This window comes from Hemicordylus capensis, chromosome 13, assembly GCF_027244095.1.
Source record: "Hemicordylus capensis ecotype Gifberg chromosome 13, rHemCap1.1.pri, whole genome shotgun sequence".
Taxonomy (NCBI): domain Eukaryota; kingdom Metazoa; phylum Chordata; class Lepidosauria; order Squamata; family Cordylidae; genus Hemicordylus; species Hemicordylus capensis.
In genome coordinates this window covers 1676594-1703647 of record NC_069669.1, presented here as the reverse complement: position 1 = coordinate 1703647, position 27054 = coordinate 1676594, and the positions used below count along the sequence as shown (strand labels likewise).

Here is a 27054-nt window from a genome sequence, read left to right as displayed (position 1 = left end):
GAACTGCCTTTCCGCGGGACGTTCTACGCGACGGCCGTTTCCTTCCCTCCACCCTTTTCCCTTCGGCAGCGCCAATGCGCAGGCGCGTAAGGCTTCTTCTGCGATATGCTAGTTGCGGGAACCCTGCACCGAGCATAAGTTAAGACGCCAAGTCTATTAAAGGAGGAGCGGCGGAAGGCGAGTTTTTCAGTCTGTGCCCGCCTATAGTAAGGTAAGAGGGAATTGGGTGTGTGCGTAGGAAAGAAAAAAACCAGAAATGTGCGTAAGGTGTCTGCTGAGTCGCTTCTAGGCAATAAATGTTATTTAGAGTCTCGCTCGTTTTAAGTAGATTGGCTTGTATGCGGGTCGATTTTTATATGAGGACTACATGTCCCAGCATGCGCTCTGTCGCTTGGTTCTTCGGATGGCTGGGTTTGCTGAGCAAGGGGTTCTGGGACTGGGAGTACTAGTTCCAAGAGCACGTGTGTCTGGCTCCATGAAAGGCTAGTTGCATGGGTCTCACCCCCATCCCCATGCTGGTTTATAGAGAGATCTGTTTTATAATCCCCAGGTTGTGTGATGGAAGGCTGAGAGTGTGGCTTCCCAAACTTACTGCTATTAATTTAATAATTTTATTATTTATTTTTATTATTAGTGCCCCTTCAGTGCACTACTGCTCAGAGCAGCTTACAACACTAATTAAATAGATACAATATAGAATGAGGCACAATAGAGAATTAAAAACAAGGTCAAAAAATCAAGCTAAAGCCACAATTAAGTCTTTAAAATTGAAATTAAAAGTTATCAATGAAAAACTAAACACTAAGAAACCTACCGGATAAAAGTAGATGGGATGTTTAAAAGTATCTCCAAATAGATGCATCTTCAGTTGTTTCTTAAAACAACTCTCTATCTAGCAGAGAGTTCATGCAGGGGTGAGGTTTGAACTGGGGGCTTCCTAATTTTTAGCTCCATGTTCTAGCTGCTACTGCCCTCTCTGCGAGCTTTGGATAAGGACAGCCAGAACCTGAGTAACCCAGGACCAGAACCATTGCATGTCAATTTCCAGGAAATTAAATTGTGTGTTTTGCTGCTTTAGACTCTTATGTTACACTACAAGCTCCAAGGCACTGTCTGAAAATCATTTCTGGCCTTTTTCGGTGGCCTTGGATGAGATAATGGTGCCCACAGTAACGGGAGCGTTAAGCTTATTGCCTGTAAGCATGAAGTATGGGCAATAAAACCCACGCTCCTATATGTCCCATGGGGGAAAGCGAGTCATGCAGCATGTAGTGTGTTTATCTGGGAAAAATTAAACAAAGTACAAGGTGTTAATGTTGGCTTCTCTTCTAGAATCTCTGGAAAACGACCCAAGAATTGTAGCTGTTGATACATCTTGCACTCTGGAAGAAGAGGGAAAGACTCCTGCCTGAAACCTGGGAGAGCTGTTGCCAGTTAGTGTAGACAGTACTGACCTAGATGGACCCTTGGTCCATCTGGGTATTAAGACAGCTCCATATTCCTATGAGAGTGGGCCAGAAGAGCCAACGAAGGTGGCAGGCTTCAGACTGGGGAAGGTTTCCTATTTGTCTACAAAGTCCTTTCATTGATTCTGCTTTGGCTGATGTAGGAACATGCACTCTTGTTTTCCAGAATGCTTTAATGGAGAGAATGAGGATGGTATAGATTCAGGCTTGTGCTGTGCTGTAAAAAGTCACGTGACAAAATAAATACTGTTTTTGTATTAGATATATATTTTTTGTTGATCACTTTGAGTCCCTGTGTAGGTATTATATATCATATATAAAATTAAAAAACAAAATTTAGATAAGCTTCTTGAGTGTTTTGCTTCTAGACTAGAGACACAATTACAGCTACTTCTTATGAATGTTCTCTACCAAATTCTGCTGCCTAATCCAATGTGTATTTAGGCATTGTAGTGGGCAGCAGACATCCAGGATATGTGGTGGAGGTGTCCCTTGGGTGTTTTTTCACATGGGGCTTTTACCTCACATCTCCAGAATGTAGGGTGTGTGTTCACATATCAGTGAGATTTACCCCCAAATCCCTATGAGCTATGGGGGAGCCCCCTACACACGATTTGGGTTTTTTATTATGCGTCAGAATGTAGCCTGATTTATATCAAGGCTAAAAAAAATTCCACATTTTGTTTCTGTTCTTTTGGGTAACTTCGAACTCATGGTAAAGCCTGTGGTGTTAAAAATGGCCTGCTGTGTTAGCTCACCCTCAGAAGAGTGAGAGAGAAAGAGAGAGTGCACAGCTGGGGCTAGCAAGGCAGCTTCTTTCTTGAGGTGCTGCAGAAGACTTGACACACCACTCCTGAAAGGTTGCTGGCCCCTGATCTATGTTAGGGTGGCCAGCCTGAGGCTTTGCACCTGTTCTTGCACTGCAACTCCTGTCACCCCTGGCTGCAATAAACGGAAGCTGAGGATGATAAAGAGTTGTAGTCTGGAGCGTCTCAGGCTGGCCACCATCGAATGCCTCCTGAGCTGCCCATAGGCTACATTTAGTGTTTTAGCCTAGCTCTGATTGCCCAGCAACAGACCCCTGTAAAAAGATATTTGCTGCTGCTGTGAAGATTTCTACACGGCTTTTCAACCAAAGATCTCAAAAGCGGCTTAGACAGAAACACCAACAAGATGGCTCCTTCTCAAAGAGAAGTGGAAACACCACCACCTCCGAGCCATTTTTGGAAGGGTGGCATATAAATCCAATAAATAAATAAATGTGTCCACCACTCAGACTTGCCAGGAAATGGCATGGCTACACAAATTGTTGCAAGACTTTGGAGCTGAGGAACCAAAACCTACTGAATGGTTTGAGGACAATCAAAGCTGTATTTTGCTTTCATAGATAAGAGCAGACAAAATCGAGAGCAAAGCACGCTTACACAAAATCTGTACATGACGTGCAAGGCAAGGGTCTGGGGGACTGGAAATACTGCCCATTAGAGTGTTGCTCCTCCTGTTCTTTGCAAGCGGGTTCTCTCCGTGCAAACACAAGCGGAGTAGGACGAGGAGTAATAACCGATTTCGGTGGGGGCTGAAAGTTCAGAGAAGTGTGGCGCTCTGCCCTGCTCCAACTCTATGGTACCCTTCTACGCCATCGCAGCGCGACGGAAGCGCTTCGACAAGGAGGGTGTCAGGCCGGAAGTAAGCCATGCAAGCCGGAAGCACGTGTTGGGCCCGGCCGCGGCGACCGAGGCGGGGGCTGGCGGGCGACCCGCCGGGGTAGCAGCCATGTCGGCGTCATCCCTCCGTGGCTGCAAACTCAGGTGAGGAGCGGACGACGGCGCCCCGCCGGCTGCCAGGGGGAACCGCTGCTGCGGGAAGGAGGAGAAAGGGAGGGCGCGCTGCTGTCGCTATGGCAACGTGGCCCTTTCTCGGGGCTTTTAGGGGCCCTCCCGGGCGCATTTGACAGAGTCTAGGCAGCTCCGTGGGGGGCATGGATGGGCAAACGTTCCCCCTCCTACTGCCCCCCCATCCCTGTCTTCCGGAATCTAATATGTGGGGCAAGCACTGTGTGTGCCCCCCTCATCTTCTTTCTGGTGCTGCCCTTGAAAAGAGTGTCTCTGCTCATGTGCAGAATGCCTCCCAAGGAGCCACTGCCAGGCCCCAAGGAGAGGGAGCATCTCCAGCGGCCTCTGCTGCAGGGATTCTGCCTTCTCACGGGCAGCTGCTGGCCGTGACGTGTGGGCAGGACAGCGCGCTGGTACCTCTTGGGCTTCTCTGGCTATCAGGGTGGGCATGGCCATGGGAGCTGTTGTTGAGGAACATGGGAAGCTGCCATATACTGAGTCAGACCATTGGTCTCTCTATCTCAGTATTGTCTACACAGACTGGCAGCGGCTTCTCCAAGGCTGCAGGCAGGAGTCTCTCTCAGCCCGATTTTGGAGATGCTGCCAGGGAGGGAACTTGGAACCTAGATGCTCTTCCGAGAGCGGCTCCATCCCCTGAGGGGAATATCTTGCAGTGCTCACACACCATGTCTCCCATTCAAATGCAACCAGGACAGACCCTGCTTAGCTAAGGGGACAAGTCATGCTTGCTGCCACCAGACCAGCTCTCCTCTCTCTGGAGGGTGCCCCCACCCTGCACTTTTGAATTTGAAACTGCACTACTGTGTTTGTGAGCTGCAGGGAGGCTTTGGGGCAAGGTAAGGCACTTGCTGAGGACTGGCCAACCTGAGGCTCTCTGCAGAAGAGTGAACCTGGGACCTTCTGCATGCAAAGTAGATAACTCTACCACTGAGTTATAGCCACGGCCAAAGTAATACTGAAATACCTTGGGATAAAGGGGTGAGAGAAGCCTCCTGAGGGAAGAAGTTCCATAGTTCGGGCGCCACATCGCCACCAATCACATATCTAATGGGGGTGGAGCTCTGATGTTAAAGACAGTTTCTGTTCTTACAGAACTGCTTTGGGGCTTTTCACACACCTGAACTGACCAAAGCCATTAGGGATGTGCACGGAACTGCATAGGGGAGGCTCGAAGGCGGCGGAGTGCTGCTTTAAGAGCAGGGGAAGGTGCACTTAGCCCTCCCTCCACTTTCCCCCCACCAGTGTCTGTTTTTGTCAGAACCCATCAGGGCAGCATCCTACTTCCCTGCCACCCCATTGCCCCCATTGTCTGGATATGCCGGCGGAACCACCAGTTCTTTGAATCAGTTTGGAGGCCGATAAAGGGCCTCTGAACCAGTACAGTGCACATCCTTAAAAGCCATCCCTTGTAACTCTCTCTAATGTTCTTTCAGCTACGTTGAGTCCAAAAGAATCGAGCCTTTCTACACAGGAGGACAAATTCAGGTAATACCACAACCCAGTTCCTTTCACTGCTGACTATATTTCCTATATATGATTATCTAGTAAATAAACATCTACTGTTGTGTTTGTTTTTTCTGGTTGTTTGGATTTAAGAGTCTTGAGGTGGGTTTTTGTGGTGTTTTGCCTTTTGTTTTTGCTTTCGCTTATATAATCATATTCATTATATTTATGCTTTGTTTTTGTAAGCCACTTTGAGTTATATCCCACCAAGAAAAGGAGTATATAAATGCTTTAAAATGAAAATAAATTAATGTGCAGAAAGTGTTCTTCTACTCATGTTTTGGGTTTTTTTTTTCCTAGATAAGCCAAGATGGAGAATATATGTTTTGTGCTTGTGGGAGCAAGGTTAATATACTGGAGATGGCAACAGGAATTCTCTTGCACAGTATTGAACAGGTAATATGGCAACAAAAATGTTTTTCCAAACACAGGAACATCTTGTTCCCAGAGTCGCTACTCCTGTGTTAGAGGGACTAGCTAGCGTAGTCCTCCGGTGAAAAGACAGCTGTGAACCAAGAGACCCCAGTTCAAATTTCACTTCTGCTCTGAACAAAGACAAGTTGCTCTCTCTCAATCCAGGCCATCCATCTGCAGTATGGGAGGAGTAATATTGAACTTCTTTAAGAGGCTGTTTGAAGGATGGCGAGAAGGGGAGAGATAATGAGCAGGAAGTGCTTTATTATTTTTTTCTGTTACGCCATTAAAATAGCTACTGTTCTCTTTGATAGGAGATGGTTTGAAGATTCCAGATGAATACATGTTTGCACGGGGGCAAAGTTATCTAAGTTGTTGAGTGTCAGGGCATGATCTGAGGGTACATGATACAGCAGCCACCTTGCTGATGCTAAGCAGGTATGGGTCTGGTCAGTGTCTGGACAGATGACCACCTGGGAATCCCTTGAAAGCCCCTTTTGAATACCATTGTGGATAAAAAGGTGGGATATAACTGTAATACCATATTTACCTGAATATAAGGCACATTTACGTTTAAGACTGCCCCCTTTAAAATAGAGGTATGCCTATATTTACCTTAGAAGAAGAGGGCTCTGCATTTAAGATGACCCCCTGATTTCTAACATCAAAGAATTTTTTTTGCGGGGGGGTGGACTTAGTCTTGGATTCAGGTAAATATGGTGAAATAATTAAACAAAGGGAGTCTCTTGGTGCTTCTGTGTTGTGCTGGAAAATGAATTGTCCAAAGGAGCATACTGAAGAGTTAATCAGTGCCAAATGTGTTATATAAAAGCCACCTTCTGGCTTTTCTCTATCCTCTGTTTTCTCCCCCCTAGGATGATCAAGATGAGATTACAGTGTTTGTTGTGAGCAGTGACGATGAGGTAGGTGATTGTAGCCCTGCAGAGCAAGCAAAGTTTGCAGGCCTCTTGCTGCAGATCTGCGCACAGAGAATGTGTTAGATAGAATGATAAGAAGAGCACACGGGCAATTCAATCTTATTACTACTCCAGGGGTGCCCATTTTATCCCTGCGGCTATTAAGCTCTTTGAGGCCAAAGTCCGTGGACAGCTCTTGTATGGAGTGCAGCTGGGCATATACCCTAATTTCTCTAAATTAGAAGCTGTTCAATCTAATTTCCTGAAGAATATTTTTCAGGACCCCAGCTGCGTTCCTAGGGCGGTTCTACGGCTGGAAGCATGGTTGCTCCAAGTATTTTTATTTTTGAATTATGGCTTAAGATGATTTTCCATCCCATAGACTTTTTGTTATTTTGTAGGAGTAGATTGTTTGGCAAATCTACTCGTTTTTGCCTATTTTGCTGTTATGCCGGTCAAAGACCAAAATAAAGACTATGCTATGCAATTATATTTTTAATAATAATGAATAATCCCAGAGCAAGGAGGGCTTCTAGGAGCAGAGCAAGAACATCCCAGTTCTGCTTGCTCACCCCGAAGCATATAGTCAGCCACCCTTGATTTAAATGCATTGTAAGTTGATATTGCATTGTAAGTTTCCGTAACATTTCCTCTCATCTTCTCTTATGCCAGATTCTCGTGACTGCCAGCCAGTCGCTGCTGCTGAAACAATGGGACTGGGATGGAGAGAAATGTGTCCGCACGTGGAAGGCCATACACACAGCCCCCGTGGCCAGTATGGCCTTTGACCCAACGTCCACTTTGTTAGCCACAGGTGGGCCTGGTTTCTGCAAAATTAGCCTGTTGGGCGGGGTTGAGTCCACAAGTGTGCTCTTGCTCGTTACTGTGAGTGGCAGCTCTCCAGTGAGGAAAAGAAGTCTGTGTGGGACTGGAGGGTCCAGAAAGAAGCAAGCTCCTCTCCGCCTGACCTGCCGAGTTTATTCCTCCCCACTTAAAACTAGCCTCCAAGTTTAGGCTTCCCAACGCTTCTCACAGGGGTCCCTTAGTTGTGCTGGTGGTTCAGCCTCCACTTTTCTTCTTCTTCCAGGTAGCTGTGATAGCACCATTAAGGTTTGGGATGTTACCAAGCAGTACTGCACGCACAACCTGAAAGGCTCATCTGGAGTTGTCAAGTAAGGAAGCAAGTATTTTAAGCTCACTCTTTTCTATCAGAAAATGTAGGTTTAAATACATTATCATGGAGTGCTGCCTTGCAATACTAAACCACTCATGTGTTCTGACCCAGGAGGGGCTGCAATAGGATCAGTGTTCCCTCTCAGGCGTGTGCACGTGCACGCACTCACAAATTTCGGGATGTCGACTCAGTTAATTTTAGATCCCGCTAAGGTTGAATCAGGAAGGCCCCACTCTGGATGCAGATGTGCGCACCCGCTGCCTTGATCCTGCCGCCCAGAACAAAACTCATTCCGCACAGAGATGGAAAAATTAGAACGCTGACTAGGATGCCCTGCGTAGGGCTCCTCCTTCAAATCCTGATTTGCAAGCTGAGTTGGGAGCTGGCCTGTGGCTTGAGCAAACGACAGCTCTGCAGATTCTGACTTTACAGCAAACCATCGTCTGTTCAGACCAGAAGACTTAACATTCCTCCTTTTACTCATAAGAAGGGGAGGGAGAAGCATGAGAGTCAGAGGCACATCCTGATGTGTTCTCATGGGAAGGAAAGCTGGTCTTGTGGCAGCAAGCATGAATTGCCGGCTTGAAAATCAGGGTCCACCTTGGATTACATCTGGAAGGGAGACTCCTTAAGGCATGGCGCCATAGCTCAGTGGCAGAGCATCTGCATGCTAGCATTCAGAAGGACCCAGTTTTGCTCCCTGGCAGCATCTCCAGATAGGGCTAGGAGAAACTCCTACCCAAACCTTGGAGAGCTGCTCCAAGGTTTGGGTAGGACAATACAACGGGTTCGTGGAGAAGAGCACTGGCTCGTTCACGCCGCCGCCTTAAAAAGCTGCCTTGCCTGCTTCTGTTCCTTTGTTCAGCATTGTCGAGTTCCACCCAGACACGTCCCAGCTGCAGCTCTTCTCCTCCTCCTCGGACAACATAATCCGCGTGTGGGATCTGACCTCCAGCCAGTGTGTCGCCCAGCTCGAAAACCACTACAGCTCCGTCACCTCTCTGGCTTTCTCCGAGGACAGTAAGACGCTCATCAGGTGAGACTCTGGAAGGGGCTGGCTGCACAACCGCCTTCTTCTTTGCAGATCCGGGCAAGGCCTGCTACCATTCAAAGCTGCCGTGACCACCGTGCTCTTGGGGAAGGAGAAAAGGCACTAGCCCTAAAGAGTACAATGTGTAAAGATGTAGAATTTTGGTGGTAGTGGTGGTGGTGTGGGCTTTTATTGATACTTGCCCTTTCGGCGCTTTTATACATACCGCTTGGGGAGGTTGAGAAGTTTGCCAAAAAATCAAAGGGTTAATCATTTTTAGTTTACAGAGTGCTTCTCATTTTTAAACTTGTTTATGACCTTGCACCAACTCTATGAGGCTGGCCTGTAATGGCTGTTCCCACCTTACAAACAGGGAGCTGAAGCTGCTTCCAAATCACACGCCCAAGACTGCAGAATTGGTTATGGCAGAACTTGGACCTTGGTTTCCCAGGTCCAAGTCTGGGCTGCTTCATGTCGTTTTGTATTGGGAATGAGAGGGAGGGAGTGAAACCTCCTCCTGCACCTGAATGTCCGTATTGCGAAGTGGGCATCATAACTGTGCGTCATAAAATAGGAAATTTTAATGTGTTCTTAATGTGTTTTTATCTGTTATGATTTTATATTTTAATGAATTTTAAATGTATTATGTTGTATGTTTTTAATTCTGTACACCGCCTAGAAATTTTTATATTAGGCGGTATATAGATTAAATTAATAATAATAATAATTGACACTCCCCCCTCCCCCCACTCTCATATATCCTCAATTGTACCAAGACCCTTTGGTTGGAAGAGGCTGATAGCGTTGTATTTGAGGCTGACAGTCCTGTATTTGATTGCAGCTCCGGCCGCGATCAGATCTGTACCGTGTGGGACTTGGATACGAAAGAAGCCCAGAGAACCATCCCTGTCTATGAGGTGAAGCAGCTTTGGTTCTGCAGGAGTTTGGGGTGTGAGGAGGAGAACAGGGTCTCCAGAGGGGAAGAGAAAAATTTCCCTTCCTTGTATGCATTCAGGACTTGTCTGGATGTCCTGGGGAGCTGAGCCGAATCACTCCTTTTTCTCCACCCTTCCCTTTTGAGTATTTGATTGCATTTATGCAAATAGTTGATTCAGTTTATCAGTCTGGGCAAGCCAGAGTCAGGGGTGGGCCTGGAGTCTTAGTGGGGTATAAGGTTTGACATCTGCCGTCTCCTCTCCCTCACACCCAGATCCTCATCCTGTTTGGGCCCTGTGTTGGCAGAGTTTCACCAGCAGTGCAGATACACCAACCAGTAGCAGCTCTTCCTGCCCAGCCAGGGGGGCACCAAAGGAGGTGCAGCTGCCTCTGCTTCCTGGCAGCTTGGATGGCTCCTCTCTTTCCTGCTCCCCCCGAGATCCATACTGCCTGCAGGCTGACCATTCATCAGGTAGAGCTGCATGGTTAGCTGCTCAGCTCTACTTGATGAATGGCCAGCCTGCAGGCAGCACAGCTCTTGGGTGGGGCGGGAAAGAAAATGAGGAGCCATTTGAGCTGTTGCCGGGAAGCAGAGGAAGCCTGGCCTCTTGGCTCAGTAAGACAAGCCGCTACCAACTGACACCAGTGTATCTCATGCTTTTCATCTCCCTTTGTGTGAACGCCACCACAGATAGGCGGTTGTCCCTCTTACATGTGTATCTCTGCTACAACATCCCAGAGCCCACTTTGGCTAAGCTGGAACATCTTTACATTTGAAGACTGTCAGCTGCCTGCTACAAAACATGCCCTTTGAAGCCTTTTACTGTTCTTCATTCCTCTCACTGACTTGTTTCAACTCCATCTTAGACTGTCGAATCTGTGGCCTTGTTACCAGAAAAAGGGGATTTCTCACAGTTGGGTGTGAAGAAGTCAAGCATTCACTTTATCACTGCGGGCAGCAAAGGTAAGTGAACCCCTGTGAATGTTCTTTCCTTGTCAGATATTACAGTCCAGGGAGGGAGGGAAGCAGCGCCCTCGGTCTGCTGTTACGAGATGCAGTCCTTCTGCAGACGTCACCTGCTGGGAGACAAAGATTGCCTTGATAGGGCAACACAGGAAATTAAAAAGTGAACATAAACGCTGATTCTGAGCCTGCGATATTCTGTGCGCCGGGTCCCACACAACACGCAGCAAGAGCTGGGTTATGGCCTGTCACCATTATTTATTCCGTCAGACTGAGTTCTTAGCAAGGTTCCATAAAGACAAGCTGCCTCTATCGCACGAGGATTTGGCTAGTATTTGCCTTCTCAAAGAGTTCAGAGCAGGATCCGCAAAAGCGACGGGCCTCCTCCTTTCTCCAAGGGACTACTGTTCAGATCTAGTCTAGCTCTCCAAATTCTTTGACTTAACCACTCTGACGGATGACGATGTGCCTGCCGTGTCGTAGGGATCATCCGGATCTGGGACGCCTTCTCGACCACCTGCGTGCACAGCCAGTCGCTGCCTCACCTTCCAGAAGCATCCAAAGAGGAAGGGTCTGGCGAGCACAGGCTTGTCCACTGTGTCCTGGTGCCTGGGAAGAGTGAGATTGTCACAGTCAATGCTGACCAGAACATCGTCCTGTACGATGCTGAAACGCTGGAACCCAGGAAGCAGGTACGTTTGCCCCAGAAGAAAAGGCAGCCGCGTCCTTAGGATGCTGGCTGCAGGGCGTGCAGTTATTTCACCGTGATGAGATTGGGGTTTGGGGTTTCTCCCATAACCCAGGTCATCCAGTGAAACTGAAAGGACATTCAGGTAGACAAAAACGAGTACTTCTTCACACAACGTATCCTTAATCTATGAATTCACAAGTGTGATGGAGGTATCTCTGCATATGGACCCTTTCAACTTTATATCTGTTGCTTGGTCTTCCTTCAGTTGGCAGATGACCTTCCCATTTGCTTGGCCCCTTAATTCTTTTCCCCTTCAGTTTGCAGGTAACAATGGAGAAGTTCTGGATGTCCGGTTCATCGGCCCAGGAGATTCCCACATTGTGGTGGCCACCAACAGCCCCCAGCTGAAAGTGTTCGACTTGGCGACATCTCACTGCCAGATCCTGTACGGCCACACAGGTGGGTGTCGGAAGGCGGCTGCTGTTGTATCGAAAGCGGGGGGGGGAGCAGATAAATAGTCGTTGCTGAGAGATGTCTGAAGCGGCTCTGTGTGCAGTTGGACCATTGCTACTTACTCTTTTTGATGCCTGTTTTGCTACTTATTTTTTATATAACACTTTTCAACAAAAACTCAAAGCAGTTTATGTGTGGGGGGGGGAGAATGAGGAGAAGATGGCCTTTCTAAGTGAGTCAGTCAGTCTTTTGCCGGATTCTAATATTTGTACAAAACACCTTTGGTGGGATCATCCGGCATGGATATGGAACAATTGCCAGCAGCCCAATGAATGTTCAATGTGTAAAGCAACTCAACATACAAAACGAAAAACGAATAAATGAATGAACCAAATGAATATACAATATGTAAACCAACTGCCTCAGCTGTGTCAGGCAGCCAGCTTGTTCTTCTAATTGACCAGCAGTTTTGTGTGGCGATATTGCATCTTGCTTTCCCTTTCTCTCTTCTAGACTCTGTTCTTGCCCTGGATGCCTTCCGGAGAGGAATGATGTTCAGTAGCTGTGCTAAGGTACTTCCCAGCTGAGTTTTTCTTAATTTGTTTTGCGCCCAGTAAGGACTGGGAGTCCAAAGCTCAACTCCAACCTTTCAAGGCCTGAGGACTGGGCCTTTGGGTGCTAAGCCCTCTTCAGGTACAGAAGGGGCCGTCCCTTTATGATCATCCCTTCTGACTGACAGGCAGGCAGGTTCCAATATTATTATTATTATTATTGTTGTTTGCACAGTCAAACAGGTGTTATTGACTGGTTTGTTTTATCTAGACATCGAGTCCTTCCCAAGGACCTGGGATGCCAGATTTTTGTTATCAATATTGTTGTTGTTATAGGTATTGCCACAAAATGTAGGCTGTCCCCAGTAAAGTTGTTTTTTTGTAGTTGGCTCATGGTGATTTCTGTGGCCCTTATGGTGTTGAGGTGCTTGCTCTTCAAGATGTGTTGGAACTGCACCCAGGGTGCCAATTACTACTGGGATTAATTTGTTTGTCTTCTGCCACAGCCTTTCAATTTCAATTTGTAGATCTTTGAATTCTGTTATTTTTTTCCTGTTTCTTTTTCTTCTGTTCTACTATCACCTGGTATTTACTTGTTTTTCTTTCTTCTCGACTACAGTTATATCTGGTGTATTGTGTGGCAGATGTTTGTCTGTTTGTAGTCGGAAGTCCCATAATATTTTTAAATCTTCATTTTCTACAACTTTTTCAGTTTTGTGGTCAGGGCAGTTTACACAGAGAAATAATAAATAAATAAGATGGCTCCCTGTCCCCAAAGGGCTCACAATCTAAAAAGAAACACAAGACAGACCCCAGCAGCAGTCACTGGAGGTACTGTGTGCTGGGGGTGGAGAGGGCCAGTTACTCTCCCCCTGCTAAATAAAGAGAATTGCTCTGTTAAAAGGTGCCTCTTTGCCCAGTCAGCAAGCATTGCCAATATGCTAGGGACCTAGCCTTCCTCCTTGTCCTGCTCCAGCTTTGCCTGTATCTTGATCCAGTTTAGTATGGTACTCGATCCAGTTCCAGCAACTAACTTCAGGAACCCCAGGCTGGAGGTGAAGTTGTAGTCTGAACAGAATCTGGGGCCCCTAGGTTTGGGAGCCTGCCCCAGGCCCATGAGGTAAGCGAACCCAATTTCCCTTCGACCATCATGCCATCGCTGATTGTGTTCTCTGTTTCTGTCCCGTGCGATATGAAAGTGATGAAGAATTGCAGGTCACCCCCCTCCTTCAAGGGGGAGGAGAAGCCGGCACGGCAGCAGGAGAGGCCAAAGACCTCTTCCTCTTTCATAGCAAGCAACCACTGCTCTGTAATTGCCACCCAAGTTAATGATCCCCCTCAGCTGTTCGATGCTGGCACAGTGTTTGAGGTTGCGCAGATGGCCCAGGAAGCATCCGAAATATGCAGGCAATAAGTCTGGGGTAAAAGGAAGCATTGTTCCAGGGCAGATATGTGCGGAGGTGGGCTTGAAGGGGCGGGGGAGGGCGTTTGCAGTGATGTGCTTCCAAGCTTTGCTGTCTGTCACTTGCCTGCTGCTCCCCCGACCCCAGAAGGGCCGGCTGCCAGGCTGGGCCTTCTGTCCTTGGCCCTCTGCATCACAGAGCACTCTCAGCGCGGTTTGGCTGCCCAGTTTTCGAAGGGGGAAGTCGCTTCCTTTCTCCCCCTAAGAGACTCCCAGTGCCTCTGGTTTAGTGTTGCCTGTTTGGGTAGGCTGGAAGGCAGCTAATTTGGGGTCCTGACCCAAGTTTTGACACCAGGTCTGTCTGGGTGGGCTCATGGGGGAGGCTTGCCTGAAGCTCACAGACACTGACATGGGGAGGAAGCCGAGCTGGGCGTAGGGGGAGAGCAGGTGCTGTCGAGGGGCTTGAAGCCCCACTTGAAGCTCTTTGAGCAAAGAGGCACCTTTTTCAAGTGGTGCTTCTCTTGCTTGAGCAGGGGGAGAGCAACTAGCCCTCTCCAGCCCCAGCACAACATCCCTCCAGTGGCTGCTGGTGGTGTTGAGCTTATGTTTCTTTTTTAAAAAATTGTGAACCCTTTGGGGACAGGGAGCCATCTTTTATTGATTTTTATTTCTCTATGTAAACCACTTTCGGGACTCTTGTTGAAAAGTGGCATATAAATATCTGTCATTGTTGAAGGAAAGGAGTCCCTTGCTTGGGGAGCTGGAGGGGGCAGAGTCATAACTGCTCTCGGCCTGTGCGGCGGTGGAGAGGGCAGGAGAGAAGGTGGTGTCCTGCCAAATTGGGGTGGGGGGGCGAGGCGAAGGGCACGGCAGGCATCAGAGGCAGACTGCAGGGCGCTGTGGGGTTGGGGCTGAGTGTCTGTCTGAAGCGGGTGGTCTCTGCAGAGAGAAAGAGGCTGTGGTTGAGGAGGGGTCTTGTGGCACTTCACTGTCGTGAGCGTTTTGACTTGCCTTGGGAGGCCCGTCTGTCCCAAATGCTGCATGCTAAAACCTGGCTTTTGAAGCAGACCTTGGCGGCTGAGCTGACTGGGTTGCCTCTTGTTTTCTGTTCTGCTGTCAGTGTCTTTAATCACTGCTGGAATCTATCTTATATATAGCAAATTTTGCATACACGTCACTTAAATTAGCCAAATGTATTACTTTTTACACCGGAATATACTGGGGCGGGGGAGATCTCCCCCCCCCCGCCCTCAGAAGAAACATTGAATGTATAATCATAGTTTAATTGCTGCTGTTCTTAACAGATTTTCAGTGCTCAATAATCAGATAACCACACCATACCCAAGAGAAGATATTTCTGAGATTTGGATTTCCCATATATAGCAATTATTCAATAAAATGTTGTTTGAAGCTGAATTCCTACAGATTTCAAGCTGTTCTTTTTACTTCCCTTTTGCCAGCACATTAACAAAACTTTGTCATGCATATTCAATTCCTTGAACTTCCCTAGAAGTGTAATCTACACAAAATGACTTTGCCTGGTCAATGACAGGCCTCACTTACTATTTGTGTTGCCTGACTGCTGAGAAGAGTTCTTGCTTTCCTCTTATTGTGTGTTTTGGTTTTCTGCTGTGTTGTCAGCCCCTATGAGTTACTTTCTAAGATTAAAAAATGGGATAAACATTTTTTAAATGGATACCATTTTGGCATCCCAGTATTCGTTTGCAGAAGGGCTTGTATTTGCCTGTTCCTTAGAGGATCCTGCCCCGATGACCACCATGTATGATGCGTCCTGACCCCTCTCTTGGATCCTCATGGTCCTTACAGGCCTCTTAAACATTCGTCAACCTTTTCTGCTTCTAGGATAAAACTTTCCGGATCTGGCGGATGAAAAAAACCTCTGGTGAGGTTTTCTGCGTAGCCCAGGGGTTGGGCCATGCGCATTCAGTGGGCTCACTTGCTTGTTCCAGGTAATAGAAGCGCCCTCACACCCCGTATTGCCTCTTTCATTCATTCATTCATTCATTCATTCATTCATTCAATTTCTATACCGCCCTTCCAAAAATGGCTCAGGGCAGCTTACACAGAGGATTAATAAATAAATAAGATGGATTTTTTCTTTTTCTTTCCTCCAATAGAGGCCATAAAGGGAGGAGAGCTGGTCTTGTTGTAGCAATTCTAGATTCTCCCCTTTGCTAAGCAGGGTCTGCCCTGGTTACATTTGGATGGGAGACTACATGTGTGAGCACTGCAAGATGTTCCCCTTAGCAGATGGGGATGCTTTGCGAAGAGCATCTGCCTGCTTACATGCAGAAGGTTCCAAGTTCCCTCCCTGGCAGCATCTCCAAGATAGGGCTGAGAGAGATTCCTGCCTGCAACTTTGGAGAAGCCACTGCTGGTCTGTAGATAATACTGAGTGAGATGGACCAATGGGCTGACTCAGTATAAGGCAGCTTCCTACATCCTATGACTCCTTGGATGATGACAGTTAGACTCAGTCTTTTATACCCTAGTAGGGAACATGGGGATGCAATTGGTCCGCAGGCTGTGGGTTATACAGACCTTGGCATGGAGAAATAGAAACGGAAAATGCTCCTGTCTAGTGCATTGGCTCAGATATCACACCAGCTGAGGCTCCTTGATTTTTCCAAGGCAGCTGGAAGAGGCAAGAGTAAGAATTGGTGAACCAGCAATCTTAATTTCATAGTCAGTGCATCTTTGAACTGGTGTCCAGGACAGAGAGAACAATCTGCTCTGGGCAGCTTTAGAATTCTTTGACATTTGGCTTCCCCTTTGAAGTCCAGACTCTGTGCCACCTTAACTTGTATGGTGTGATAGAAAAGCTGGTTGCTGTGCCTTCAGCTGGAGGGCTGCCGATAAGAAATGTGTAGTGCTCTTTTAGAACCCAGGGGAGGGGCAGAATCTTTCGTCAGTGATAATAGGTTCAAAAGAGGTAGATTCCTTGTGCAGGTGGGACAATTGTGTGTTTGTTCCCCTGCTTAAGACTCTCTCTTTTTAAAAATTCTCATCACACTTTCTTCTCTCTGCTCCCCACCCCTTCCCTCCAGAACAAAAGAGAATTTTGTGGTTACAGCTGGCCAGGACTGTACAATCAAGTTATGGTATCTTCCCGAGTCTGTCTCTAGCAAGTCAAAAACAGATAATGTTGAAACTCTTAATGCCGATGTGACAGAGAAGGCCCATACCAAGGTAAAGCCGCGATAGAATTTGGAGATGTCCTTCGGAGCTTGAGTCAAGAATGATCTTGTCCCCCTTTCTGGGACTGACTAGCACAGTGTTTAATGCCTGCTTCCTTGATGATGCTAACCGTGGTTCATTTCTAGCCAGAGTTTGCAACCAGGGTTAAAAGCTGGGTTTGCAAATCCGGGTCAAAGGCAGCCATAATTATAATTAACAGGGGAGCCATAATGCTAACTACAGTTTCCTCAGCGGATGGAAGGAATGGAAGGGCTAGGGTAATCCATGCACGAGTTGAAGCATTCAAGCTCTCTTTCATTCAAGGGAAGAGAGCTGGTCTTGTGATGGCAAGCATGACTTGTCCCCTTAGCTAAGCAGGGTCCGCCCTGGTTGCATAATGGGAGACTAGAAGTGTTGAGCACTGTAAAAAATTCCCTTAGGGGATGGAGCTGCTCTGGGAAGAGCTGAAGGTTTCAAGCTCCCTCCCTGGCATCTCCAAGATAGGGCTGAGAGAGATTCTTGCCTGCAACCTTGGAGAAGCCGCTGCCAGTCTGTGTAGACAATACTGAGCTAGATGGACCAAGGGGTCTGACTCATAATTCGGTAATGAGACACACTTGCTTCGCTGACCTTGCTTGTTTTTGGTCCCAACGAGCAGAGCCTCAAACTTGGGGCAGTTTTTCCTAAACCCTTTCCCTTGCCCTTGCGGCTTTTGTGGCAATGCAGTTGCTTGACTGTTTTCCCTGCTTTGTTTAGGATATTAATAGTGTGGCTGTTTCTCCGAATGACAAGCTGATAGCGACAGGCTCCCAGGACAAGACAGCCAAGCTGTGGTCCACCGACAGTTGCACCCACTTGGGCACCTTCTCCGGTCACAAGCGGGGGGTCTGGTGCGTGCAGTTCTCCCCTGTGGACCAGGTCTTGGCCACCACCTCAGCGGACGGCACCGTGAAACTTTGGGGTCTGCAGGACTTCAGCTGTCTAAAGGTACCCCGTGGTGTTGCCTTGATGCCTAGAACAGAGGTCAGCAGCATGTGGCTCTCCAGGTGTTGCTGAACTACAACTCCCATCATTCCGAGCTGTGGCTGAGGGTGATGGGAGCTGTAGTTCAGCAACGGCTAGCAAGTCGCTCATTGCCTGCTCCTGGCCTGGAGGCCCATGTGTTGGCCCAGAGGCTCAGGAGCCTGTGCCTTCAGCAGTCTGGATAAAGTTGTGGAAAAGACATTCCATTTGTGGTTGCCAAATGGGAGGGTGGGGTTGTTTTTCAAACTTTCAGGCTCCAGGAGTAGCAGAAGGTGTGCAGGAGCAAAACGTTCAAGGCCTGGACTCTGTAAGGAAGGACAGAGATATGTGTAAAGAGGCCTTGACCACCAGAAATTCCATCCAGCCACCTCCTGGCTTTTTAGTTTGGGTCGGACTCTCCAAACATTTTTATTTTTGTGTGTGTTTCTGGCAGTCCTGAGGGACTAGGGACTTGTTTGTGTTTGCAAACTGAGACTTTTCTGAAATGCTGCAGGAGCCCTTGAGCTTCAGACTAGATCAGGGCTGCTCAACTTTGCCCCCACCCCCAGCTGTTTTTGGACTACCAACTCCCATAATCCCTGGCCACAGTAGCCAATAGCCAGGGATTGTGAGCCATTTTTGGAAGGGTGATATAGAAATCAAATAAATAAACGATAAATAAATAAATTGTGGGAGTTGTAGGCCAACATCTGCAGGAGGGCCAAAGTTGAGCCGGCCTGAACTAGATAAATACAGAGCATTGGTTTTCTGCATTTGAGAATATTTGAATATGTTACGAAGAGGAAATAAATTTGCTGAATCACTCTGTTTATTTTGAAACATTTATATGCCGAGTAAATGTGTGGAAATAACCCACTGTGGATGCCTTCCATTCTGCTAACGAGAAGAAACATTCGCACTTGGTACCAGTGTAGCTTTTTATTTTCCCAGGCCTTTAAAGCATGAGTTGAATCTTGTTGAATTCTGTTTCTGTGATTGGGGTGTGTGTGCATGCATGTGCGAGAGAGACCGACCTCTCCTGTTCTAATCATGTTGTTGGTCGTTAGCCACCCTGAGAGCGTTTCACCAGATTACAGTCAGTAGCAGCTGGTTCTAACAAGTCAGGGGGCCCCTAAATGAGATGCAGCTGCCTCTGGTTACCAACAGTCTCTCTCTTCCATCCTGCCCCACCATTAACAAGTGTGCAGCTTCACCTGACGAATGGCCAGCCTGCAGGCAGCGCACTCTCATTAACAGTGGGGTGGGATATGAGAGAGAGAGGGAGGGGTCTGCCGGTAACCATAGGCAACTGCATCTCATTCGGCCCCCCAACTCTCTAGAACCAACTGCTACTGGTTAGTTTTTAAGTAAGCAGATACCATCTTGTCCATCCAGCCATTGATGTTTGCCACCCCACCTGCCTTCTCTCCCTTGCCAGACATTCCAAGGACATGACGCCTCTGTGCTGAAGCTGATCTTTGTGAACCAAGGGACGCAGTTAGTTACCAGGTATGTCCTCCTTGGAAGAGCGGCTTCATGCCCAGGCAGGTCCCCAGCTTGCTCACCTGTGGATGAAAGCAGCCCTCGTGGCCGGGGATTATGGGAGTTGAAGTCCAGCAGCGTCTGGGGGCCCAAGTCTGTTAAACTGAAGGGCAGCATGATTTGTTTAAGGAAAAAAGTGTTTTGTTCTAAGTATAAGAGAAATGTAAAATCCAAGCTGTTTTAATCGTGACTAATTGCTTCTCCCTCCCCCGCAAAGTGGCTCCGATGGTCTGCTGAAGCTCTGGACAATTAAAAACAACGAGTGCGTCAAGACCTTAGATGGCCACACAGACAAAGTCTGGGGCCTTGACGGCAACAAGCAGAACAACTTGCTGGTCACAGGCTCCGCGGATGCCTCTGTCGTGCTGTGGAAGGTACAGCCCAAAAAGGACTCTCACCTATTCATCGTAATTCAGGGCTGGCTGGTTTTCTTTCTCATCATGGCCCTCTTTTTCTTCTTTTTGTGGTTTTCTGCCCTATACCGAACCTAGCACATTCTAGAGAAGCAGGAAGGCAAAGGGATCCCATCTTCCTTTCTCATAGCACTGATTCCAATAAACGGGTGCTATTTCTGAACCAACTCAGTCAATGCTACTTGTCCATTTTTTTTTTTTTTGTTCACCAGACCTCCGTTTATCCATTTGGGGCAGTTTCGGGCACCTTTTGACAGCTATTGCATTGGGATAGGTACTGACACAGGTTTCCATTGACAAACCAAAACCATTTTTGCTGCCACAGGAAAAATCGCAATAGCTCATTGGTGGAGCACAGGGTCTGCATGTGAAAAGTTGCAGGTTCAGTCGCTGATATCTCCAGTCTAAAAAAATTAATAAATCTCAGCAGGTCTTGGAAATACTAAGAAGAGCCCTGCTGGATCAGGCCCAAGGAGGCCCCTCTAGGCCAGCATCCTGTTTCCCGCAGTGGCCCACCAGATGCCTCTGGGGAGCCTACAGGCAAGAGGGGAGGGCATGCCCCCTCTCCTGCTGTTTCTCCCCTGAAACTGGTATTCAGAGGCATCATGCCTCTGAGGCTGGAGATGGCCTATAGCCACCAGACTAGTAGCCATTGAGAGACCTGTCCTCCCTGAATTTGTTTCACTGCCTTTTAAAGCCATCCAAGCTAGTGGCCATCACCATATCCTGTGGCAGAGAATTCCATAGATTAATTATTCTTGTTTGGAACTTTGGAGACCCACTAAAGAAGTACTCCAGAGCCCAAGGGGCCAGTCTGGAGGTCCCTTGGGCCAATGCGAGTTGTGGTCCGTCAGCATCTAGGGAGTAGGGACCCAAGGTTGAAAACCTCTGTAACAGACAAAAAGAAACTAGACTAGGGCTTGAACTACATCAGATATCTTTATACATTCATCTGGAGCATCCGTGGCTCAGTTGGTAGAGCACTTTGCATGCAGATGTTCAACTGCCAGTTGAAGGATTAGGTAGCCCATGATGGGAAAAGCCTCTGCCTGTGACCTTGGATTGGTGCTGCCCCTCTGAGTATCCACTACTGAACCAGATGGACCAATGCAGAATTGATCCAACTAGATTCCTATTCTAGCTCCTTGGAAAAATTATTCAGAATGGAAGGGAATCCTCCTCCTTAAATTGGTCCGTTTCTTTATAGCAGGCCTTTCTCAAGAACGGTCTGATTTGTTCATGGGTCCGTTCCCCCTCTCCCTGTTGCTCTGCTTTTTCCAGAGATGCCCGTTCCCATATCCCTGGCTCAGAGGGCTTTCGCTGAGGTGCCATGTTTCTGGTCCGGCAAACCAGTTTGTTGGATCAAAAATGAGTAACCAGCTTGGATGCTCTTTCCTCCTCTCCTGTTCCCTCCTCCTGGGGCATGCTCAGCTTAAAAGATTTCCTGGTTTGCTAAACCATAGTTTGCTGTGGTGTCCGAACTAGGAACACCATTGGTTAACTCCCTTTCCCCTCCCCTTTGCACATGAGGAAAGGACATTCAGAACAACCCAGGGTTTGTTGTGACATCCAAGCCCAGAACGTTCCAGCTTGTTGGAACCAACATTTATAAACAAGCCAGGATATGAAGCTGGAATTCCAGTATTTCCATTGTGAGATTCTTTGTCTCTTGGGACTCCCAGCATTTTGTCAAAAATGTCTCCATTTGATGGGGCCTCATCTACCATGTTGACTGTTGCCCTTTAATAGAGCTAACAACTTAAAATGGACTCCCCACCTATATTTAATGTACGTTTTTCTCTTAGCTTAGCTTTGAAGAAGTTAAACCCCCTTCTTCTGGATAATATATCTGGGTGTAAAGTTACCATTAGTTCAGTCTGAGTGTCTCCAATTACAGTTTCTCTTTATTCAGCGTCATGTTAGAAGAACATTTTTTAATTTGTGCTCTGAACAGTTTCATGAACAGCCCTTGGTTTTCCTGTTCTGCAAGCACATTTTGCATTGATTACTATCTCAGCCCCAATAGTACAGATGTTATCCAGCTTTGAATAAAGATACAAAATGACCTTCTAGAACTAACACTGCAACCCTAGTCATGTTTACTCAGAAATAAGCCCTCTTAAATTCATTGGGACTTAACCTGTGGGAAGTGTGCTTAGAGTTGCTGCCCCAGTCTCCTCTTTCTCTCCCTTCTGGGATACCCCTTCACTTTCTGTAAAATGATGCAGAGATCAGCTGCTTGTTAAACAGACTGCCCAGGGCCATCAGGAGGGACAGTTCAGGTCCCTTTCACCAGTGGCCTCGTGGGGAAATGCACCCCCAGTCTGTGGAGTAATGATGCCTCCCCGCCTTTGCAGTGGAGGGAGGAAAGAAGGCTCCTGTGGGGCGGGGGGGGGGGTCAGTGTTAGGGGTTCCACCCAGTACCCCACTAGCTGACAACTTTTATAGAGCCATCAGAAATGAGCTCAGGATCATTCTCTGACTTTTGGTTAGCTTTGTAAAAGTAATAATCTAAATCTTAACATCTAAACGTTCTCATATTCATTCCCCCCCCCCTCTCTCTCTCCCTCTCTCTCTGATTATCTTTAAAACAAACTCTGCTGTGACAATAAACGTGTGTGAATTAGGGTGCTTTGCATGCATGCTGCTTCGTTTCTGTGAATTAAAGTGACTGCATACTTTGTCATTGCTGGGCAGGGAGGCCAAGTGGTCGCATTTGAGACGTGGTTTGTACCACAAGCAGCTGTGCTTGGAGTGCCCGAATGTTGACTGCATCCCATGTGGTTTGGAAATTTATTCCTTCCAAGGCGTCAGCCATTGTATGAGGCCCTTTGTCTTTTTCTCTCTTGTCTTTCCGTGTTCCTTGTATGTTATAGGATGTCACAGACATCGAGCTGGAAGAGGCACAAGCGAAGCAGGACGAAGAGATCCTAAAGTGAGTGTCTTTAAGGAGGATCTCTCCAGGGAAGGGTGTGGGGGGGGGCACAGAGGGGGACATGCTCCTTATGTTTTTCTTCTCTCCCACAAATAGCAGAGCTCTTGTTATATACATATTAGGAGGTGCAAAGGTTGCCTGGCAAAGTAATTTTGTGTAGATGGTACTTATAGAAAAGTTCAGGAAATGAAATATATGTCATAGAACTTTGTATTAATGTTCTTGCAAAAGAGAAGAAAAAAGAACAGTTCTCAATGTGTAGAATTTCAACTTCAAACATTCCTTTAATTGAACCAGAGTGCATTTGAATCTGAGAAAGATCTTCTGCTTCTATGGGCATGATGTCATTTTTGGATTACTGAGTGCTGAAAAACTGTTGATAACAATAACAGTTAAATTTTGATCATTGTAGCCAGAATTTCTTTGAAAAAATATCCCCCCCCCAAAAAAAAATATATCTATATATATTTAAACCTTTCCCCCAGCATATTTCAGTGTAAATATTAGTGCACTCCGCTGATTTTAGTGAAAATTCTGGATTGATTTGTTCTAGGATCCATTTGTTTGTTTTCCTGGTTGTCCATGGTCTCCTCAAAAGTCTTCTCCAGCACCCAAGTTCAAAAGCATCAATGCTTTTTCTGTCTTGCTTCTTCATAGTCCAGATTTCACATCCATAGAGTGTCATGGGAAAAACCATTGGCTGGGTTAAGTACTGTGTCCCAATTTGCATAAAAGGGCAGCTGCAGTAGAGATAATTGGCAGCCAGGGAAATGGAGGGCATAGAGGAGGCTACACTGTCTGATCCATGGGAAAGAGTGGGAGGAGAGCTGGTCTTGTGGTAGCAAGCATGGATTGTCCCCTTTGCTAAGCAGGGCCCACCCTGGTTTTCATTTGAATGGGAGACTGTATGTGTGAGCCCGGTAAGATCTTCCCCTTAGGGGATGGGGCTGCTCTAGGAAGAGTATCTTCATGCTTGCATGCAGAAGGTCCCAAGTTCCCTCCCTGGCAGCATCTCCAAGATAGGGCTGAGAGAGAGACTCCTGCCTGCAACCTTGGAGAAGCCGCTGCCAGTCTGTGAAGACAATACGGAGCTAGGTGGACCAATGGTCTGACTCGTATGTTCCTAGTGGGAATCTTTCCCATTTCCCTCTTCATACTGCGTTTGCTGCTATAGGTTTGGTGCTGCAGTCTTTAAAGCGCAAGAGACCTTCGGCTTTTGTTCAATGCCAGCTGTGATCCAGAGCCGCCTTGCCGCTGCTCTCGCTTTGCCTTTTCAGAGAGCAGGAGCTGTCCAACTTGCTGCATGAGAAGCAGTACCTGAAGGCGCTGGGCCTGGCTCTCTCCTTGGACCGGCCTCACACTGTGCTGACCGTGGTCAAGGGTAAGACCTTGCGAAGGGGAAAGCCCTTAATGGGGTCGTGGTTGCCTTCATCGGGGTCAGACAAGGCCCACTCTTGCGCCCTGATCCTGTGTGCATTTACCACCCTGAGCCCTTTTTGGAAGGGCGGTATAGAAATCGAATAAATTAATAATAATAATAATTTACACAGAAGTAAGTCCCTTTATGTTCAGTGAGTGGCCATCTTAATCCCAACTAGCTGTTTGCTGGATAATGAGTTGAATTTTCTGTTTTTACCAGCTTGTTTTAGTTCAGAATTCCATGGCCACCACCTCAGCCACCCAAATTCATGCCATCCCTGCCTGTCCTTTCCTTCCCTTGGATCACAGGATTATCTGCTTGTAGTGAAAAGCAAACAGGAGGAGGCAGAGACTAATTTCACGGGGCGGAAGCACAGATCAGCACATGTGGCTGCCTTAAGCTGAGTGAGGTCTCTGGCCCGCCTGGATCAGGGATGTCTGCCCTGCCTGGCAGTGGCGCGCCAGCCCTTCCGAAGGGTCTTTCTCAGCCCTGCTTGGAGATCTCAGAGACTGGAGCGGGGGCCTCCTGCAGGTCAGGCCGCTGCTCTGCCCCTGAGTTCCAGCCCCACTCCTAATTCAGCACGGACTCTCTGGGGTTCGCTCCTCCCAAGAATTTCATCTGGCTGTTTTGTGCCTCTTCTAGCCATCCTAAAGGAAAACAGTGGAAAAGAGGACTTGGAAAAGAACATACTGAAGTTGCGGAAAGACCAAAAGGGTAGGTGGGCGCATTGCTGAGATGTCCCCACAAAGGGTGTGTCTTTGTGCATGTTTGCACCTAGCGCTCAAGGGGCAAACGAACCCTTACGTGGCCAGTGTCTCTTTCCCAAAGACTCTTCTTTGGGGTTCTCTGTAACGTCCTAACACGGGCTCTCCTCTGGGATGCAGCTAGCGGCCACTGCAGCCTGCCAATGCATTCTGCAGCAGGACTCCTTGCCTTAGTCTTCAGCCACTAGCTTATGCATCCACTTCTCTGCCTTGAAAGGGGGGCAGGAGGCGTGCAGAGATCTGGGGTGGTGCAGAAGGGGCTTCAGGGTGCAGCCGCCGAGGGCTCCTTCCTGATGTCTCCTTGTCCCTCTCCCTGCTCCCTTGTCCTCTTCCTGCCACTCCAGAGGCTGTGCTGAAGTATTCGGTCACTTGGAACACAAACTCACGCAACTGCCACGAGGCTCAAGCCGTGGTCGAAACCCTCCTCAAGCATGAAACGCCAGATTCCCTCTTGCAGTACGAAGGCATAAAGGCAGCTGTGGAGTCGCTCCTGCCCTACACAGGTGAGTGGTCTTCCTTGCACAAGAGGGCTCTTCCTCTTCCTCACAGGTAAAGGAAAAGTTTGCCGTCAAGTCAGTTTTGACTCCTGGCACCCAGAGAGCCCTGTGGTTGTCTCTGGTAGAACACAGGAGGGGTTGACCATGGCCTCCCCCCCTGCAGTATGAGAGGATGCCTTTCAGCATCTTCCTATATTGCTGCTGCTCGATATAGTACCAGCGGGGATTCAAACTGGCAACCTTCTGCTTGTTAGTCAAGCATTTCCCTGCTGCGCCACACAGACCCTGGGCCTAATCTCAAAGCAGATCTTGCCCCTCAGATGGAGGAGGACTTTGTCTCAGTTCCTTTGCCTCACTGGTTTAGCTACTCTGGGCTTGGGTAGATTTGAATGAGATTGGGAGTGTCTTTCTTAAGTGCCATGAGGTAAAGAGAGTGGCTTCAGCACCTGGCCAGCAGTCGGAGCATGTTCTTCAGCAGCTTGCTGGAGCTCTTGCTTGGTGCAGAATTTCATGTTTGTTCCTCTCCCTTCTCAGCTGCTACTGGAAGCCACAAAGGTCTCGCCTAAATGGGCAGTCCTAAGACCTAGGGACTTGGGGAAACCCTTGGTCCCTCTAGCTCAATATTGTCTACACTAACTGGCAGTAACTCTCCAAGGTTTCAGGCTGGAGTCTCTCTCAGCACTACCTGGAGATGCTGCCCAGTAGGGGTGTCCATGAACTGTGGTTCGAGCACCGTTTGGGAGCAGGGAGAGGGAGCTTTAAGAAAGAGGAGAGCAGCTCCATGGTGTTGCTGACCAAGCAAATGGTGCGCATGTGTGTGTGTGCTGGCGCTGCGTAGTGGTACTTGGGACATGCGCCACCCCAGCAGGAGGCTGCATGGGGCAGCGGAGAGCGGGAAAGGACCTGCTCTCTTCCTCCTTAAAGCTCCCGCTCCCAAACAGTGCTCAAACCACAGTTCGTGCACATCCCAACAGCCCAAGATCAGGCCTGAGACCTTCTGCATTCAAAGCAGATGCCCCACCACTGAATTACGGCCCCATCCGTGCAAAAGCTCGCCTCTTCTGGAAAGCCACAAAACGTTTGCCGCTTGGAGTTTGGCTTGCGGGAGGGACTCCTCCCTGGCAGGAAGTCAGCACGGTTTTCCTGCTTCCTGTTGTCCTGGAGAACGGGAAGTTCACCCGTCATTCAGGATATTCCCCCTCCCTCTCCCGTGCCTGGCTGAGAGCAGAGTTTGTTCCTAAGAAAGCAAACCCTGGTCTCTTTAGATCATTCAAGTAATGGTTGCATATCTAGAGAAACTGCAGTGGTCTGCTTCCTGGGGGGTGGTGAATATTTACACACGACGTTTTCAACAGAAAAGTTGTCAGAGTGGCTTGCACAGGAAATCAAGGCACATGTCGGTTGTCTCCCTCGTGCTGCTCTCTAGACTGTAAGCCCATCGGGGCAGGGGCCTGTCCTGCCGTTCTTTGCAAAGAATGGGTGGCACTATGTTAAAACGTTTAAAGGAGAGGTAGGGAGGCAGGCGAGCTGTTGTTGACACCTCCCTCTTTGCCTTGCCTTTCTCTCCCCACCCCGCCTGGCTTGCAGAACGTCACTTCCAGAGGCTGAGCCGGTTGCTGCAGGCTTCGATGTTCCTTGATTTCATGTGGCAAAACATGAGACTGGCCAGTGCTTCCACACCGGATGAGGACATGGAGACATGACTGGGCGGGGCGGGGCGGGCAGTTGGGGCCGGAGAGCCCGAACCCTCCTCCGCCCAGCAGCCTCCAGCGACTGATTTGCTGTGTGCAGATAGAGATTGGCTCTCTCCTCAGCAACATTTCTCTAAGCATTTGTATAATAAACATGTTTTGGATTAAATGTACACAAGTCCCTTCTCTGCAGGGGGAATGCTTTCGCTCAGATCCTTCCCCCACTGTAAGCAACCCT

At 48.1% G+C, this 27054-nt stretch overlaps 1 protein-coding gene, 1 long non-coding RNA gene and 1 other non-coding gene across 3 annotated transcripts; all 3 read left to right on the top strand.

Annotated features, from left to right (window-relative positions):
- The first annotated feature begins 32 nt into the window (after positions 1-32).
- On the top strand, positions 33-1728 carry LOC128336505 (uncharacterized). Its single transcript, XR_008311988.1, has 2 exons — positions 33-211; positions 1333-1728. It is a non-coding gene; the product is annotated as an uncharacterized LOC128336505 (long non-coding RNA).
- LOC128336870 (small nucleolar RNA ACA64) lies at positions 1109-1239 on the top strand. The gene has a single exon (XR_008312110.1). It is a non-coding gene; the product is annotated as a small nucleolar RNA ACA64 (small nucleolar RNA).
- Positions 1729-3071: 1343 nt separating the features above from the next.
- Positions 3072-26985, top strand: TBL3 (transducin beta like 3). Its single transcript, XM_053276264.1, has 22 exons — positions 3072-3274; positions 4753-4804; positions 5123-5218; positions 6112-6159; positions 6826-6967; positions 7241-7325; positions 8193-8363; positions 9199-9274; positions 10161-10257; positions 10741-10949; positions 11266-11407; positions 11915-11973; positions 15218-15324; positions 16423-16564; positions 17309-17539; positions 18993-19063; positions 19314-19470; positions 22386-22444; positions 23722-23825; positions 24507-24578; positions 24973-25131; positions 26713-26985. Exons 1-22 carry the CDS (start codon positions 3087-3089, stop codon positions 26826-26828), a joined length of 2583 nt encoding a protein of 860 aa, XP_053132239.1. The 5' UTR covers positions 3072-3086; the 3' UTR covers positions 26829-26985.
- Positions 26986-27054: the final 69 nt, after the last annotated feature.